Raw genomic sequence first — 18,443 nt, 5'->3', positions numbered from 1 at the left:
ATTAATGACCTCACATTAATTTTTATTATAGTCATTTGAAGAAATTCACATTCACATCATGAAGTGCTAGTTAGATTCTACACCTGGACCACCAACATTTAACCATGTCACCTTTCTGGTGTACTATGCACGTGTATGTGTCTCAAGTGTTTATCTTCAATAAGTGCAAGTGTAATGGAGGATGACGATGGGGAAAAAGAGGTTATAGGAAGAATAATGCGAGAAGTTGAAAGAAAAAACCACACATTTTGTAAATAATTTTATGGCATATTTAATCACAGAAATTATTTTTATGTATTTGGCTAGACAAAGCATGCCCAGTAACTAGGGCATACTAGACTTCTATTGTTTTGTATGATGGTAGGAAAAATTATGTTCACTTTCTTGCATAACAGACTGTACATTCTTATCAACGTGAAAATATTTTTATAGAAACTACCTTCAAATTATAAACACTTTAATGTGAAACATTACAGTGTGGAATTGAGTGCATAAAAAAACTGCCTTAAAACAAAAAAAATTGGTTTGATTTACCCTTTTCTGATACAGATTCTGACATTGTATGTTAAATGTTTTTGGTTATGTAAGCTCTACAACATTATGTTATATTATTCAGTATATCCTATTTTAGATGACACATTACATGATTTCTTAAACATTTGTAAGTGATGATAGGTTTGATCGTACCTGAAAAATACCACTTAGACAGAATGATATGTCGAAGTTTGGTCTTTAACTTTTTCTGTAAGTTGGATACAATCTTAGGACAAGGGGTAAACATTTATTTACATTATGTATGGGAAGGACCCATATAGTTTCACACATACATATTCTTGTTTGTGTGTTACATTTATATTTTATATTTCTGGAATTCATTCTAAAACATTCTTTATGAACATGTATTGCCAAATTTAACAGACTTCATGAAAAGACAATGTGTCTTTCAAAGACCAACAATCTTTGATCCTATGTTGTTCAGTTTTTCTGTTGCCTTCCTTGTAAAGCTCTTCAATATGTCATATGGTAACTAGAAGCAAGAATACAATTATTACAAAGGATATCTGACAAGAAATACAAGTATTTAATTTAAACATTAAATAGTTACAGACCAGTCATTGTACAACTTGTTCAGGGGATAGAAGACCTAACAAAGAAGCCATATACCTCCTAGTTGTAAGTTGTGCTATGTATGGTCTGGAAACCTATTTACATAAATGTATATATATAATTTTAGATATTTGTATAAGCTACAGCCTGTATTGTAGCGACTCGCACTGTGGCGGTGGCAAAAGGAATTAAAAGGTAAATTTGTAACGTGAAGTTGGGAAGTTTCGCTGGACTCTATTGCCCGCCCTGGGAAGCCAAACTGTGACCCAGAATGCCATTGGTATGTAGCGGCGCGGTTCTTTTGTGCGGAAAGCGTAGACAGTGAAGATGGTTATCGCGCCGTGTAATCTTGTAGAAACTGACCATCACTAGGGCGTGAAAAGTTTATATATAACAGTGAGACATAGAATATCAATACCGTTGTGATTGGGTATAATAATTCTTCTGAAGACGTGGGAGACAGTGTTTCAAGGATTTGTCAAAAATGATGATTCATCTAAAAACATTACATTCACGCCTCTGCCAAGTAAGTGGAGCTACAGATAAATTATTTATTATTACAGATTGTAATGGCATGCCATGTACGTTTAGTTTCGCTTGTGTGTTTTGCACGCAGGTATTCCAGCGTTGTTAGATTAATGGCTTTATTGTAATCTTAATCTTGTTTTATTTATAAACTAAGACAGTGAATAATGCCTGACTGAAGTAGCTTAAAGGGGAATATTTATATAGATCATATCTTTAATTATGTCATAATAATCTTTAAATAAGGCTATTTTGTGGCTAAAACCAGGGCTGTGGAGTCGGAGTCGGTAAAAATGTATCGATTCCTACTCCGACCTTGATATAAAAGTTTAAGAACACTTCCGCTACCGTGTGAACCGCCGGCGGCCACTCGCTTAGGGAGATTCAATGACGCGTTGAGCCACAAGGTGTGGGAATAATTCTTTGTAACTTTGGCTCTGGTAACTTAAGAATACAAACTGTCTACAAATCAACCGATCTCTGCAATAACCATTAGACGTATATTTAAATATAGGTTATAAGTCTAAAAAGTTGGCTGACGATTAACGTGGTGGTGATGAAATCTCCTGTGGTACCATTTACCATTTTAGTAGGTTTACCATTATTAATACATATTGAGCTTCTATGAAGGAGTTGGAGTCGGAGGTTTTTAGTACCGACTTCACAGCCCTGGCTAAAACTAAATAATCTGTTTAAATAATGGTCTAATATTTTACTATAATTTTGTCAGTAAGAAGTCCAAGGGAGCATTTTATGGTCAGATTAATCTCAATTCTATTAACTGCAAAGCGCAGGAAATATATCTCCTACCTTGTCATTGCCCTCTGTTAACAATATTATCGGATGAAGTAGAATTGCTAGCAAACATTTTACAGATGTGATAGAAATTTGTCTCTAATATTAAACTCTATTGGAGAATAGACTTCATTTATTATGACAGTTCAGCAAGTCCTTAAACAAAGAAACCAGTCCAAAATTGCAAACAGTGTATCTGACTGTAAGCTTTCCCTGTTAGACTCCTCTAATGAAACATATCCATTCACTGCGGTATGTCACAGTGACCATTACAGAATGTTTTGAACAAATTTACAAATATTTTTGAATTAGGATTTTAATTAATGTTACACTTAAACTTGAATAATTATAACTTAACGAACTGTCTATAATCAGAACCATTTTAAAGTAAAGTTTAATGTTATAAGGAGCAATGCTTACATCAACAGCAGAGCTGAGGAAGTTGGTCACTTTTTCCACTCCTCCCACGATGCTGCGCCCCACCTGACCCAGCTGTTCTCCGTCATTGCCATATTTGTCTTCCTCTCGAATCGTGTCCACGATTGGCTTGGGCTGTACGTGTCAATGCAATGGTTTTGTTATTTTTATCCAAACATTCTCAGGGTTTTAAATGCTTAAATTCTCTATCAGTCTTCATTGACCGTAAGATTCTCATAGTTCTACGTATCTTGGAATATCACAGGAAAGAATTATCCCTAAACCCGACATCTTTGTAGGGATTCGAGACCAGGTTAGATCTTGGGCTATTTTATCTTTGTTCTCGTAATTTACTCACCGACACAAAATAAATTTGGTTCTGACGCCGTGTTTTCGTGTCTTTAGATTCCGAGACAAGGTTAAGATTACGTTGAGCTGTACTCCAGCGTCGCCTTTGTTTTTCACGGGTTGTACTTCATATTAGATCTTTGAATCTCAGATATTTATCCATGTTTCACGGTGCATTTTCTCGACATTTCTTACTTAACTTTTTCCTGTAGCTCGTATGATTTATATTCTGGAGGTAATCGGCATTGCCTATCCTTACTAAGGTTTCAGATATCCTGGTGAATTCTGGGTAAATGCTTTGTCATTCACCGTTCATAAGCATCCTCGTTTCTGGAGGTAGATAAAACGGTAATACCTTGGACTTGTATCCGGGAAGTATTAGTTCCATTTGCTGTTTAACGGCGATGTCATTAGATCAAACTGTATACAGCGTCGAATGATACAATCTTACCCGCCGTTAAACGACGTTTGTAGAGAATTCGATGACGCTAAACCCGTGAATGGGTACATAATAGAATAAAAATAATCTTACCTGCAACATACTCAGAAGTAGAGTCTGGAAGTAGTTCAGAGACGCCATGTTTTGTCCATATTCAACTCTTGTCCTGTCCCCTGAATCTACCACTGGTTCAGAACTCTTGTCTGGTGATGTAAGCTGAAAGAAAAGAGTTCCTAGTGTCCTTAAACTGAATAAACAATTTTCAAAACTTCTTTAATCTGTTTTGGTTTTAGGGCAGTCAGAAAATATTTTTCCTTGTATTTCTCTAAGTACTAACTACACTGCAAAATAAACAGTCACGGATATTAAGAAGAAGGGAATTCATGACAATATGTGCATATTTTATTGTCCTAAACATGGCAATAATTTGTTTCAATAAATTTGATCTATTAAGACTCAGTTGGATAATTTAAGTAACAACCATTTCTATTATAACACGTGCAGTTTTTATACTACATTGTATTACAATTTCAAGAATGTAATAAATAAGAACAATGTATCCATATTTTATGAAATGGAATGGAAATGAGCTAGAGCTCCACGCATTCTTAATCTCGGCTCCAGGTGGTAGTTGAGTTTTCAGTTTCAAGGACAATGGACTGGCTGGGAGATTTCGTACCTGCCTCGAGCTAATGCACCTACCGCTGCAGACGGTTCGCTGTAACTTCCTTTGATGTTATTTCCGGGGCTGTCAGCAGTCGTCGAAGTTATGGATTCTGTAGTGACTGTCCTCTCATTCTGTCCGGCGTCAAGCAGTTCAGTCCTCGTGGAATCTTTCGTGTTGTGAGAGGAGTTTGAAATCGGGAATCCTACCGCCAGAGCTGAGAGGTAGACTAGATACAGCGCAGATGTGCTCCTGTGCAACATCTTAATACCATTTACTCCTGCAATAAAACGTACCGGAGAATAGTTACGAGACGTTCGTTTTATTCGCGTTGTACAATGAAAGTGCGAAGACTGATCCATAAAACCAGTGTATAAAATGCGTGTTAGCCACGTGGGTTGTAACGCGATTTAGACAAGTAGGTAGATACGGATCTCGTCCTTAAGATGGAGGCAGTATGTTCAACCGAAACGTTGATATGTCCCTTTACAACTCAGGATAACAACATCGACTTCACGATTTTTCTGTAAATGACTACAATCTGGATTATTTTAGTAGAAATGTTCAGGAGATATGACACTCGTCCTAATATTGACTGTCCGCAGATGAATGAAAATTAAAATCCGTACTCACACATGAGGATGCCCTTTTCTCCCTGGTCCTTCATCCGCCGTCAAGGAGTTTGTGACTTTCAGCACGACAGTAAAGTTGCGGTTGTCTGGTTTCTTTTAAGCAGGCAGGCAAGTAAGAGCCCCACCACAGCGCGCGGCTTGTGAAAGTAGGCGCATTAGCGAGAAGAAAAGTGTAAACACAGCGTGGTGTGAGGAAAGTGTCACAAGGCACACTGCGATTACAACCTAGTTTTCTTCCATCGTGCTCTGTATTGCATTGTAATCAATCGAGTAGCCCAGTTACAGCTCAGTATTTCGTAACCTTCGTATCAGTCACATTCTTCGTGCGTATTCCAGTGCTGACAATATTACGATTCAAATATCCCTATAGGCGGTTCCACGATTACTGTTTCCTATGTAATTGGATACAGGTAATCTGTATTCACGGACATTCATACTGAGACTTTCGTGATTTTTCCTGCAACTTCAATCCAGTGTTGGACACAGACGATGACCTCCTGTAAAACCTTTACCTGCTCACTGTATATGCTAGGATGATTGTGGAAGGTAAAATTGCAGCCACGAAAACTTTTAAAAGTTACTAGCTCGGTATTTGTCTCCAGTTACATCAGGAGTCAAAGAAGTCTATGTTGGCTTGAGCTACGGATTTTCCTAAATATAAGTGAAGCTGAGCCAAGCGCCATTGTTTGAAATTTGTAATTGTTTAGAGAGCCGGCTTCTTGTCCTGTTAATAATGAGGCAAATGGCCGAATGATGGAAGCAGATTCGAAATAAGATATCGTAGCATGAGTTACTAAAAGACGGACATTTCAGTCGTATTGATATCTGTTTTAAGCCACATAGCAGGACGGAGTTAAGCTGGACAACGCTTTCGATGTCGCTAATTAACAGATGTTACCGTATTAAGTTGTTTTATAAATATCGGTGGGTTTTATCAGGTACTGGCGCACTAAGTAGCAAGCGTGCAGGCCTGATTATGGACCACTTATTTGCATCACTTACTTGGTTTTTAGAAAGCGACCTGCTTCACTGACTTTGGTAAACTTTCCCATACTTACCATGGACAAGCTTCTCCGTCCGTCCGTCCGTCCGTCATCGAAGGGTATTATGATTCCTCCATGCTTTACCCTAAAAATGATATTGTGTCTTCCACAATTTTTTAATATTCTCTTTGTATTACTTATGATGAGTCACAAAGACGACATCACTTTAATATCATGTATTAGTTTAGCTAATGCATTCATTTGGGTAGTGTCTGCTCTGAATTAAGTAGATGTAGACCCGGAAAGTAGTGGAATGACAAATTTTCATCCATTTGTAGAACGTTTAAAATAAATTGTTGCTGAATTAAAATAAAACAATGCAGTATTTTAAGCATCACTTATTTTTATCGAAAAAGTATTTGTGCCCCTCCAAACTCTAACCCATAAATATAATAAATTATTTTTTTATCATATCGATTTGATTCTGTTGCGTGGAGCTTAGTGACATAATGATATGACCGCCACTCAAAAACTGAAATTATTGCTCTTGTTACATAAAGCATAGTTTATTGAATATACACGGATAGTATAATTCTTTAATTTACAGTTTTGCTTAACCTATCAGTTCCCGGAGTTGAATCTTGTGCACTTTTATAGATTTTTGAGGACTGTTCCATTTCTACTGAATTTCACTTTTAAATTAATACAAGCCACGAAGGCTGGAAGCGAGGCTGTGTATGAAACTCAACACTGTTGCATTTTATTTAGAAATGAATCACACATTGATCTTATTTTAAACGTAAAAACGTTTACAAATTCTTTCTCTAAACATTTCAGAAAATACACCTTCGAACGTAATGTCCAGTTCTAAATGTTGTCAGCGATGTTACAAACCCTTTAGGCAAGATCCCGTTAATAGTAACGGAAGCACATTATGAGAGTTGCACGATGGATATTTTAGGGCCGACGGCCCCTGTGTTTGAGCGTTTTTGGTCCTTGCGTTGAGCTTCCTTCCGTTTTGGTTTGGTTCAAAGTAGTGCTTTAAGATTTCCGCTGAAGTTGGCCGTTTCCAAAACTGTTGCTGAGGAAATTACTGACGGCCTTAAGAACTGATATTGGAATCTGAAACACATGAAGTACCATTTCAGGGATTTGGACTGCTCATTAAGGGGGTTCCGTTGTTGCTGCTTCGGTTTTATTGTAAGGTAGCGGAATATGTGATCAGGGGAGCATGACTTGTTCACATCTGTACGTAGACAGAATTTTTCTACGTATCGTGCCTGAGATTTTGTACCACCCCCGCGATGTAATGGATGATGAAAGATAATTTATAAATATGGCGCTATAAAACGATGCTAAATTTGTGTTTTTATTCAGAGCATCCATTTTTAATCTCATTATTTCTTTGTAATTTATTACACGTTCGTAAAATATTGATATCATAATCCGTTAAATTGTTCTGTTAACAACAATTTTGCTTCGTATTAGGGAAGTACCGAATTTCTTCTCAGCCCCGCGACCTAAGTCCCTCAGGAAAATTCAAGGATAATAAATTAATTAGGCCACGACCGCCTTCTGACATGTCCCTTAAAATTCAGTAAACATATCATTCGACGCATGTGTACTTAAGTTGCTGACAGTGTCGTTAAATAAGCCACAAATAAATGAAATAAACTCTCTGAATACGTGCTGACGAAGTATGAAGAACGATTTGAATGTATTTTGTACACGCATATAAACCTACACAGATCATTATGTTTCTGATTAAAATCAAATTTTAATATAAATATCTGCATGTTCAATATTTAACTGAAAAAAGACGACGTAATATCTGACTGCACTGTAGAATGTGTGGTGTTAACTTTGCAACAGTGAGTTGGTGTCTACATTAATTAACATCAAGGCCAATGAAAAGTGTAGTAAAAAACAAACCTGGAAAAGAAATGTACTGCTTCCCGTTGGAACGTACGTCAAATTGAATAAAAAAAGAATCAGCCGTCTGAGTGTTACAGAGTTACAAAACATGCTTCAGACCGTGATGTATCTTCGAACGGTTAACAGATGGCAGTTGCTGCTTTGTACTCCACAGCTCTAAATTATGTGCTTTTCATTGTCGTAATGGATGGAGCTGTATTTCTACGCCCCACACTACGTAATTTATTTAGTAGCAGGAATTTGGTATCAGGTGTGTTCAACCAAGGGTTTCTACTACAGACAAGTAAATTACCTGGAAGATATCGTTAATGAATTTGGAGAAGCCGCTGGAAGGAGTCGGTATTGGTGGTGCTCGTGTAATGTGCACCTTGTCAGTTGGTGATGATGACGTCACGGTCTGTGACACGGTTTTCTGTGCAATGGCCTCTGATTTCTGTAATTACATAACATAATTTGAACTCAAAGAATATCACGGTGATCAAATGGAGAAGGAAGAGATGAGTGGTGCATGTAGCACGCTAAGTGGAGGTGAGAAATGAGTGTAGAGCTTGAAGGAAAGAGACCTCTCGAAAGACCTAGGGATTGTTGGCAGGAAACCTTTAAGATGGATCTTTAGGAAATAGTATGGGAGAATTTGGATGTATGTATAAAACAAGTATTTCAAGTTAGAAATTTTAAAATACCTGTATACGGGATTTCCTCCCACCTTTGGTGTTGGGTTGTCGATTTCATTCTTTGTTTCTTCGGGTTGTGGTGATCCTGCTACAGATGTCAACAATGCGATTACCACCACCAGGATCGCTGATACTTCTCTCATTCGTGACATTGTGACGTGGAAACTGTTCACAACAATGAATTTGGATTTAATTTATAACCTACTTAATAAATGAATTAAATTCATCATCGATGCTATGTTTTTAAATACAGATGAAGAAGTTATCAGTAGACTATTTGACAATCTGGTGTTAGAAAATAACTTTAAATTACAATAAAACTAACATGTTACACATTAGGACAATGTTGGTTGCAGTTCGAATAATTTATGGGACACATGAAAACATCTGTTGCTTTATATTGTTGTCAACTAGGTTTTGATTTAACACAAGAAATAGCCTCTTTATATGGTGGTATCTGCCCCATTAGTTGCGAATGTCCAGGCAAATTGAAGGATTGTAGATTTTATCGCATAGCAGCAATGAAAATGTGAGGACACTGTGAGGTTGTTAAGGTCTAAGGCTTCATAAGAGACGGACTAGTCTAATGCACTAATGAAAGTATCACGAGGAGATCTGAAAGTTCGTAAAAGTCGCTGAAACCAGTAAAAGGACGCCAGACGACTGCATTAAATGAACTTTCAAATGCACCGTATAAGAAAAAGCAGCAGCAAAGTTGCCGTTCTTTTTTATGAATGTGATCGTTTTAATAGTTGCCAGAGACTGTTATATCACTCGGCGAATAAAACTTTCACTTCAAGTCTCACTAATATCAGACACCGAGAAAGCTGCCAGATTACACTATAAAGCACAGCTGTACTTGATAACTAATTATAGCGTACTTTAGTAATTACCATATCCAATCAGTTTGGAATATTTTCACTTGTTATTTATGTGTGTGTCTGCAGTGAATTGTATTGAGATAAGAATAGCAGTTTAACACTTTCAATGACACGAACGAGATAATTCGTTAAAAAAACATGAAATTTTTATTTTGAACAACTTTGGGGCTTGATAATAGGTCTGCCAGTGAAAATGTAATTTTTCTAATCCTGAACTGCCTGGAATTTAGCCTTGCTTTACTATGAGTAATTATATTAGTATATTTATAATACATAGCCAATTAACGTCTTAATATAATAGTAGAATCTGAGAGATCTCATCACCCACGAAGTTATATGAAATTACTTTATATCTTAATTGCGTCATGTTTGTGTTTTATTGATACAATATTTTATTTTCCGTCTATACACAAACTTAAAATAATGTTGTTTAAAATTATAACATCTGCATCTTGTTACATTTTTTGTAACAAGATGCAGTATCTACTGAGAATGTTATAATTTTAAGTAATTTTAAACAACATTATTTTAAGTTTGTCTATAGACGGAAAATAAAATATTGTATGAAATTACTTGTAGAAATATGAGTCTTCTAAGGTTCTAGGGTTGGTTACACTTCTGTTAATTCCAAGTCGTCTTGAGACACTGCCGGTCACATTGAGCGGTGTAACGGACCAGGGTAATAAATGTAACAGCCCAGCAGTTGCTAAAATGAAATGGAAAAATGTTCATCAATTGTAAAATAGTAACTCTTCCAGGTGTTAAATATTGGACTTTTAGCCTGTAATGTAATGTTAACTAAAATTTGCAGGCAAGAACAAATTAAGTCGCGACCTGTCACTTACGCTAACGACAGGTTGAGGAACACTGAAATAGCGGATATGTACAATCATTTATAATATAAGTAGCTCAAAGTCAATTCTATTAATATAACGTATTATTATGAAAGTATTTTGGTTCTAGGAACTGTGACGTAGTAAGTGGTCTCATTCAAGCGTTTGTTGTCTCTTCCTGCTTTGTTTCCCCATAATTTTCTGCTGGTAATTCAGGTTACATAACATGCTATCTCATACCTGGTTCCATGACACGGATTCATATAAAAGGGTACACCGTTGTAGCCCTAAAATATAATTGCGTTATTAATCATTTTAAGCTCAGAGGTAATTACCACCTGCCTGTACAAATAGCAATTCTAAGCATTTTGAAGAGATATTGTGTTTACGTGTTTTGGTTCTCAGGATATCAGCGATTATTTCCCTAAACAGCATTAACAAATCTATATTAGTATTGGTGATGGTTTTTGTTTTCTTTGAGGTACGAACCGAATGTCTAAGTAGTTAATTATTTGAGCTTCAGTTCCACAATGTTTTCTTTGGCGCTGCTATTCTGCTATCCTTCCTATCTCTTCAACTCCAAATGATTTATTTTTTACACATTTTACACAAATCTTTCTCGATTTATACGATACCAAAATTTCCTGATTAACATCTAAAGGCTTGTGACAGTGATTGAGTTTCTACACCGCAATTGTGTATGATTATAAAATTATATTAATAAACATGACATTTCGGGAATTGTATCTACTCAAGTCTTGATAGTATTGGCTGTAATTATATGCCCACTGACATACGTAGTATCGGTCTTATTTTCTTTATGAATTGTGTATTTGTCAGGATCAAAGCTAGAAAAATTTCGAAAATCAAATTAGTACTTTGACCATGCGACCCTCTACAGTGCAAGTTAATAAAAAAAACTACATGGGTTTTTCGATGAATGAACACGAAACAAATGTTTGAGTGAACGTACCTGTGGGGAGTTTGTGGGCGACTCGCGTCTCTTAGTATCGGCAAGCTGATTCTGACTGCACTTCAGTTCACTGGAGGAAAAGAAACTACTGCCACAACCTACTTCTAGGCAACGAGTGGAAACCAAACGCTTTGTATTCTGGTTTCACCAACGTACAAAGAAAAAGTTAAATCAGTGGCCGTAAAAACTTCATTGACAAGTGACCCTCCTGAGAAGCTTATAGTAGCTCACTTGGTAGAATAGAGTGCGTAGTATAGACTCCGATATTTCAACACCGCCGGTTGATTCAAGCATACGTCCTAAAAGCTAACTGATTCTGTGAAAATAAAATGCCAAACAGCTGTTATCAGTTCTTTGTCCAGCGGGGAACAGTGGAGGATGGCTGTCTTCTGGGTTGTAGCGCCGTGTGGTCTGGTAGAAGCTTACCGACATTTTAGAGGGCCTAGTCGCCGTGAAAATGGAGGCTGTCTTGTGAAATAATCACAGCCCAGGGGCCTCTGTAGAATCTGACGGGACACGTGTGATTCAAAATTAAGCTAGTAGGAGAATAGCAAAGTACGATTATTTGAGCGGTATGTTATCAGACTTAACTACTTTCAATGGCCTCGACTGACTCAGGATAACTTCGGAGGACGTGGATTCCTATTCGAAAGTTGTTCTCTCTGAGTCCATCTATACGCTCTTTCAGTTTGACGCTAACCTTTTGAATTTCCTCGGTTGTGGTTATGACACTCAAAGTTTCTTACATAAATAACAGATTTTTTGTAGTCTTTTATGGACCTAGATTCTTCTGCCTTTATTGCTGATATTTTTTTTTGTAGAATTTCGCCACATCGCGTGTATATGGCGGCTCGCACTGGGCGCAATTTACACAGCGACGAGGCTTATTTCTATGCGAGAATAAATGTTTTTTGAATGAATACCTCTTATTTCGAGAGTGGATAACAAAAGACGAGAATTTCCATGTAAGTTTATTGATAATGTTGTTATACCATTTATACAAATTTTTGGTTATAACAGTTCTTATAGTAAAATTTCGAAAGGAAACACTGTTATATACCAAAATACATTTACCCGTAATTTGCTAAAACTATCGGCCCCCTTGATTTTCAAAGTGTAATTCACGGATTCACTTAATAATCCCGCCTTCCTCGCTTCACAACTGAAGTTCGCCTTGGAATAATTAATTTAGCGAAGACGCCCTTCTACGCTTTAGAGTCTTGCGGGTTTCCGTTCCGCCATGGTTCTTGCTGTTCAGAAGTTCATTCACCGATTTCAGTGCCGAAATCGGAATCTGGAACAAAACAAACGAAGGTAAATTTTCGTACTGTAGGTAAATAACTATTATAATTATTTCTTTACCGGCTAAAGTAGTTATCAACATTTGGCAAAGAATTACAACATAAAATTCGGAGATGATGTGAAAATGGCTGTCTTCTGGGATTTGTTCTGGGTTGTCCGGTAGATACTGAAGGACGTTTCAGAGTAGCACACTGTCTCCTTCAGACTGATGTCACTGCCTCCATTATCAAGGTAGTTGATAAATATCACCCTGATGATGGAGGCAGTACATTTCGGCGACACGTTAGTCAATATTTACCAGACTAAACAGTGGTAGATCTCAGAAAAGAGTCATCTGTTTACTCATCACGGTGGAAATCCCAAACCTCGTCGGACGTAAGGCATTTTTAAAAATCTTGCCACGTTACTAATCGCTATAATAATACACAGGCGGCATCACAAAACTCATATGCACAGCGACGAAAGACGTGAATCAGAGTTCAGTTTGTTAGAAGCTGATGTGTAGTTACATAACTGTTGATGGTAGAAATAATGTTTGAAGGAAGGAAACTTTTTTCTCATGAGATTGCTTTTGATCATTATGAAGTTTGAAAATTTCGCGGTATATATATATATATATATATATATATATATATATAAACATGACCTTCAAAATAACTTTTGTTATTGACTTTGGTTGTTTGTATGTAAAATACTCGAAATAATTAATATTTATGACGTTTAGAAATTTGCCATGTTTCCTGTTCAGGTAGTTAAACAGTGATTTTGCTGTATTGACTAGCTCTTCAGATTCAGATTCCATTAAACTAAACAAAGCTCTCTTCAGGATCAGATGCTGATGACGTCACAACACAAGTCCTCTGTCACTTTACGTAAAGTGTTTTATCTCTGTAACTGCAAGTGTTAACTGACTATCAGTGCTGTTTCTGTATGCATAACCTGGTAAGTATGCTAAAGTACAGACTTGTTAATGAAATTCATGGAACACTAACTGTGTAGAGAATATAGGAAGGTAAGAGGGAGACGAAATAAGGAAACAGAGAACGAGGGACAAGGAAGAGATAAGAAAAGAAACAAAAGAAAAAGGAAAAACTGAGAGAAGGAGAATCCATTTAAAGCTGGAAGGACAAAATGAAGCGATGAAGGGGGTGAGTAAATAAGGAAAGAAGTTCAGAACGATAGAAGAAAAATAATGAAAACAGGAGGAAAATAAATGTTGAATTTAAGAAAGAATTACTGCCAAAGGAGAAAAGGAGAAAGATGGAGGAAATTACATTGAATACGTCATCGAAAAATGTCCTCCGTGGTGAATCCGCCGAGCCATTTCCTTCTCCCGCTGTATGAGCACTGGACGCCGAGCTTGATATGGCGCTGGCACGAGTGTGTACCGCCTTGGAGCCGCCATTCGCTGGTGCACCACCTGCAGTTAGCCAAGAATTGAGTCAGTTTCTGAAATGATGACTCTGGAGACTTCAAGGAAATTTATATCCGTGCCTAAGCGCAAAACTTCGTTTATTCTGGACCCTTTGAGCGGTTGGCATTGTAGTCAGTTTACTCTCTGGAAACAGAACCCAGTACCCACTGGATTGGAGGCTGACTGTAATTTTATTGCGTCGTCCTTCTCAGAAACGTACGTATTAGAGGGGTGAAGAAACTACAGCCCCAGGCCTTACGTGATATCGAATTTAAAATTATTTTCCAGGGTAAGAGACCTCAGTTGGCTGTTTCATAGTCTTCCTTATTGTGTCCTGCCCTGACCCAATTTACTCCAATCTACAACAGACAATTTTTCTCTGAATAAATGTTAATATTTCCCTCACATTGAAGCTGACGTCTCCAGATTATATCTTTTATTATAATTTTTGCTTTCAAAAATTCGTCTGTATTTCTTGTTTCCATACATCACCATCTAATCGTCCTTGATTTAATCACGATAACAGCTTTAAGTAAATAGAAAAAATTGTGTTTCTTGTGTAACTTCCTCCGTACCTCTGTTGGTTGTTGTATAAAGAAAATTTAAAAAATCTTCTTAAAAATTAATCACAGATGGAACAAGCACAATTATGGTGTGGTATATTTAAATCCAAATTTAAAATTTAATTGCAAAATTGTTAAGAATAATTATGGTAAAATCTGTGCCCGTTCTCCCTTGAGGATTATGTTTTTCCAGTGTTATTTTTTGCTTATATGCCGATAATCCACAATAATATGATGAATCAAAATTTATTAACAGGTCCCTCATAATTCGTTATAAATTTTACAAGACTTTAAATTATGGCGTCGACTGTTTCATGACTTACCTAACAGCTGATTGACCGCCTGCAGCACTGAGATGGGAATCTGAAACACGCAAAGTGGCGTTGCTATAGAAACGTTAAATAATGTGGTGACTCTTAAGTAACGGAAGTTATTTCTGGTTATACGAGTACAGCGACACTGCATCCGTCCCTGAAAGCACGAATGCTTGTAGACATTTGATAGGGCCCCTCTGGCTGGGATCGGGAAATCGGAAAGCTTATATCTTATACCGTAGAAGAAAATCGCAAAATAACGCAGACACAGACATTTCCTGAGAGAAATTCGAACCAACGATCCCAATGTCCGTTCCGATCGATCAAGAGTGGCACGTGTTTTTTGAAGTCACACCAAATGCGACCAGCGTTCACTTTTGCTCATGCGTGAAAGAAATACAGATTAAATTTATTTTAAAACTACATAATTCTTTCTGCTTTATAACGACGTGAAATTTAATCTCTGAGTTTTAAAGAGGAACGCAAAGTGAAAGTGTTTCAGAACAAAGTGATAAGGAGGGGAGAATGAGGAAAATTATGTAATGACAGCTTTTAAAAATAATTTTTGAGGTCTGAGGTTATCACAGCGGTGAAGATGATTTGATCTCCTGAGTTGCCGATACCGAGTGAACTTTTGAACCTTTACCCTCTCTTGCTCCTGACAGCTTTCCTGTCCGGTTTCATCAGTACAAATAGACCACTGAATTTATCTACAACACTTCCAACATATTTCGCAATTTTATACCTTCGCTCTTCTCTCACTGACATTTTGATGTTTACCACTTCTCTGTAGGACTTAACGATCTGGTGAATGAACTCAAAACCGCTTATGCACCGTTATATTTTTTATTTAGTGTTCTGTCTGACGACAGGTCCATAGGAACAGGATCCTTCCATCCTTTTCTCTTCTCGGACTGGGACCTGTTCATATACGTTCTTGGCAGATGATCCAGAAGTGGTTTGCCATTGCCTTCTTCTGTGTGTGAATAGAGTAATTGTTGGGATGCCACGGAGGAAAACTCCGTGTTGCTTAGATCTCGACCTTGCCCAACACAAGTTATAAATTCGGGCACCGCCGGGAATCGAACCCGATAATTAAGTACGGAAAGGCGACTGTTAAAATGTGAGGTTAAGTTTACCAATTACAAATTACCAAAGTTGTTAACTATTTCTATTGGCTTAGCTGATAGACTTGTTTATTTTATGTCAGATTTCTTGTGTTTCAGGATTGATTAGGAAGTAGGCAGCTTGGTTCGTATTCTATAAAGCGCGCTTTGGTATGGTACGTAGTTCGGTGTTCTGATACAAAGACGTTTCGAAATGAAATAGAAAACACATCCTTGACATAACCATAAATACAGGCTTCATCCATTACGAATATCTGCTTTGTCATTATAACTTTCTAACTCGAATTATGGCAATGAATGAAGAAAAACATGTGAATAACCAGCTGCGAGCAAATGCGCCGACATTTAATCCAGGGGACCGACCCACAAATACCCGGATGCAAAGCATTGGACTGTCTGAGAAATACGGCTCTAAGTACTTGCTTGGTCGCTTCTGTGCTTACAAACGGAGCATTAATCATTTTCTGTCATCACACATTTCGCTTCACCTCGATACTGACAAACAGCTCCACGGAGGCTGATAGTCGCCAATCTGGTTGACATTCTCCATATTTTATAGAATTAGCTCAGTGCGAATATCCAAGGTGTGCTGGGTAAAGCTGAGAAAGTTTACACTGTAAATTGTTATTGGAACGAGTGAACTCATAATTGCGTTGTCATCTTCTATCGTTACGCATTGCACCTGAACAGAAAATGTAAATTTAAATTCTCGTGAGCGTCCTTCATAGTGAAATGTAGTAAGATGCCTTCTCGAACTGCGCAGTATATATTTTTTTTTGTCTGCGTTGATGTGATCTGAATAATAATTGGCTGAGATACGGTCTGACGTGCGAATACGAACAGATTATTAAGTACGTTGGAGCAGACTACTGAAGCCGTAAGTTTGCTGTGTAAAAATGTTTTTAAAATTTGTCCGATTGTCGAACGCGTGAGAAAGCAGCGGGATTTCTGAGTACCGTTAACCATATCTTTATCTCAAATTTTGCACAGAATTAATAGTATAATAATCTAATTTTTATAGCACATTTAAACATGTAGACACGTCTAGAATTAGTCATGTGTGTCGAATATAGGAATATGATAATTTAAGAGTTATTCACAGCTATGTGAATGATAGTTCGATTAATTTTCTCTTCATTAAATGGCGTTTTATAAACTGGAATCTTCTCGGGCCACCAGCCGTTCATTAAACTAAATACAGTACAATTAATACATGAGAGTGAAAGGAAATTTAATTTCGATTCAGCGGTAATAACACGCGTAGCCTGCCCTAATCCTGGAGTACTTACGTTGAATATATTGTCGTAGAATTCGGCCGGTCTTTTGTTTGGACGGGACACGTGATTGCCGGCCCCAGCTGAAGACGACGAAAAGGAATCGCTTTCCGATGCGGTTCCGTCCCCGAAGCCAGCCTGGCTAAAGTGAACGCCTCTAGAGCCCACTGAACCTCCCAGACCGGCAGAAGCACCAGTACCGTCTGGGGTACCTGCCTCGGCAAACAGCCCCCCAGCAGGGCCTCCGTCCAGACTTCCTCCTAACCCCGCACTGGCGTGGTAACCACCGAAAGATGTGGATACCCCATCGCCTGACAGTTGCACTTTGGGAATCTGAAAGATGAGAGTTGGGAACTATTTTTGCTCGATGCACTTAAGTTTCATCTGGGTATTGAATTTTTTTAAGGAAGTACGTACAATGTAAAATTTGAGATATTCATCCAGGACCAAAGAAGGGTTTAATACTCACATCGTTTAACTCCACTACTTTCCGTGGAGCAGCACTGCAGACAGTGAACCCGTACAGAAGAGCAATCAGAATGGACCGCGCCATGTCTTGTGATGTAAACTGTAGGAGATTCACAGTTGGACTGATGGCGGAACGGTCGCCAACAGAAGCCGCTACCTCGAGGTGCAACTGCGGCCTGTTCCAAGGCCAAGTCTTCGCTTACTAACTTCCACGTTTCTCTCTCTCTAGTTTTGACGTAATGCTTAACGAGGGAAAAAATCTACTTGAAATGTCGATATCACATAAAAGTTGTCAATGAAGTCGGATCACAGATTTCACTTTCTTGTATCGATTAATCGACTGATAGACCGGAAGTAACAGCATGATGGAGAAAATTGCATAAGGTGTTGTTTGATTTTTGTTCTTTAATGCGAACATGTCAGTAGCATAGAAGGAGGAAATGAGAACTGGCAAAACTGGATGCAAATTGGATTGTAATATTAAAGCGAATTTTTTAGGCATTTGCTGTAAAAGTCTATATTATATTAAAATGGTGCGGAATAGCGTACAGTGATAGGCGTTTTGTGTAAGGCATTGAATATTCGGCTTTCTTAATTAGAGTATGACATGCTAGGTAATTATAAGCTTTTAAACGACTGAGGATTTCATAAAGTGATAGTGTATGATCAGGATGTGGAAGGAGACGATCATGGGTAGATTGAAAGTATCATACCGATTTGAAGGAGATTGTGGGAAACCAGAAAAAGTTTGTTTGGAGAACTATTTATATTCTTC

At 37.6% G+C, this 18,443-nt stretch overlaps 4 protein-coding genes across 6 annotated transcripts in view; 1 reads left to right on the top strand and 3 right to left on the bottom strand.

The window, feature by feature from the left end:
* Positions 1 to 246: 246 nt before the first annotated feature.
* On the bottom strand, positions 247 to 5,338 carry LOC110829571 (uncharacterized). Its single transcript, XM_022063418.2, has 5 exons — positions 4,929 to 5,338; positions 4,334 to 4,575; positions 3,725 to 3,847; positions 2,848 to 2,979; positions 247 to 1,027 (listed from the first exon to the last, which is right to left on the bottom strand). The coding sequence occupies exons 2-5, from the start codon at positions 4,556 to 4,558 to the stop codon at positions 944 to 946; spliced, it is 564 nt and encodes a 187-aa protein (XP_021919110.2). The 5' UTR covers positions 4,559 to 4,575; positions 4,929 to 5,338; the 3' UTR covers positions 247 to 943.
* Positions 1,409 to 18,443, top strand: part of LOC110829565 (uncharacterized) — a 173,054-nt gene continuing 156,019 nt past the window's right edge. The window contains exon 1 of the mRNA XM_022063404.2: positions 1,409 to 1,633. The gene's annotated coding sequence lies outside the window, so the exon portion shown is untranslated. The remainder of the gene's footprint in view (positions 1,634 to 18,443) is intronic.
* LOC110829572 (uncharacterized) lies at positions 6,449 to 12,014 on the bottom strand. Of its 3 annotated transcripts, XM_022063420.2 has the most exons (5): positions 11,207 to 12,014; positions 9,974 to 10,106; positions 8,552 to 8,684; positions 8,138 to 8,278; positions 6,449 to 7,032 (listed from the first exon to the last, which is right to left on the bottom strand). In XM_022063420.2, the coding sequence occupies exons 3-5, from the start codon at positions 8,669 to 8,671 to the stop codon at positions 6,952 to 6,954; spliced, it is 342 nt and encodes a 113-aa protein (XP_021919112.1). In that variant the 5' UTR covers positions 8,672 to 8,684; positions 9,974 to 10,106; positions 11,207 to 12,014; the 3' UTR covers positions 6,449 to 6,951. The 3 variants fall into 3 exon arrangements, with proteins under 3 accessions (XP_021919112.1, XP_021919115.1, XP_087211359.1); XM_022063423.2 differs by lacking the exon at positions 9,974 to 10,106; XM_087355233.1 differs by lacking the exons at positions 9,974 to 10,106; positions 11,207 to 12,014 and adding an exon at positions 8,931 to 9,752.
* LOC110829569 (uncharacterized) lies at positions 12,161 to 17,852 on the bottom strand. Its single transcript, XM_087355234.1, has 5 exons — positions 17,670 to 17,852; positions 17,216 to 17,533; positions 14,809 to 14,848; positions 13,783 to 13,928; positions 12,161 to 12,500 (listed from the first exon to the last, which is right to left on the bottom strand). Exons 1-5 carry the CDS (start codon positions 17,751 to 17,753, stop codon positions 12,390 to 12,392), a joined length of 699 nt encoding a protein of 232 aa, XP_087211360.1. The 5' UTR covers positions 17,754 to 17,852; the 3' UTR covers positions 12,161 to 12,389.

The sequence above is a fragment of the Zootermopsis nevadensis genome, unplaced genomic scaffold (genome assembly GCF_977971745.1).
Source record: "Zootermopsis nevadensis isolate Lab colony 2312 unplaced genomic scaffold, Znev_1.0 Znev_ptg000024l, whole genome shotgun sequence".
NCBI classification, from domain to species: domain Eukaryota; kingdom Metazoa; phylum Arthropoda; class Insecta; order Blattodea; family Termopsidae; genus Zootermopsis; species Zootermopsis nevadensis.
This window is presented reverse-complemented; position numbering and strand designations above follow the sequence as displayed.

What these genes read in the sequence shown, in the direction of transcription:
- LOC110829572 (XM_022063420.2), bottom strand. Translation starts at nt 8,671, where the DNA reads ATGTCACGAATGAGAGAAGTATCAGCGATCCTGGTGGTGGTAATCGCA. An exon ending in TCGACAACCCAACACCAAAG is followed by an intron (nt 8,279 to 8,551) that starts GTGGGAGGAAAT and finishes ATGTAATTACAG; the next exon opens with AAATCAGAGGCCATTGCACA. An exon ending in TCATTAACGATATCTTCCAG is followed by an intron (nt 7,033 to 8,137) that starts GTAATTTACTTG and finishes CATGTGTTTCAG; the next exon opens with ATTCCAATATCAGTTCTTAA.
- LOC110829571 (XM_022063418.2), bottom strand. Translation starts at nt 4,558, where the DNA reads ATGTTGCACAGGAGCACATCTGCGCTGTATCTAGTCTACCTCTCAGCT. An exon ending in TACTTCTGAGTATGTTGCAG is followed by an intron (nt 2,980 to 3,724) that starts GTAAGATTATTT and finishes TGACACGTACAG; the next exon opens with CCCAAGCCAATCGTGGACAC. An exon ending in TCCTCAGCTCTGCTGTTGAT is followed by an intron (nt 1,028 to 2,847) that starts GTAAGCATTGCT and finishes TCTTGCTTCTAG; the next exon opens with TTACCATATGACATATTGAA.
- LOC110829569 (XM_087355234.1), bottom strand. Translation starts at nt 17,753, where the DNA reads ATGGCGCGGTCCATTCTGATTGCTCTTCTGTACGGGTTCACTGTCTGC. An exon ending in TCTACGACAATATATTCAAC is followed by an intron (nt 14,849 to 17,215) that starts GTAAGTACTCCA and finishes TGCGTGTTTCAG; the next exon opens with ATTCCCATCTCAGTGCTGCA. An exon ending in GGCGGTCAATCAGCTGTTAG is followed by an intron (nt 13,929 to 14,808) that starts GTAAGTCATGAA and finishes GGCTAACTGCAG; the next exon opens with GTGGTGCACCAGCGAATGGC.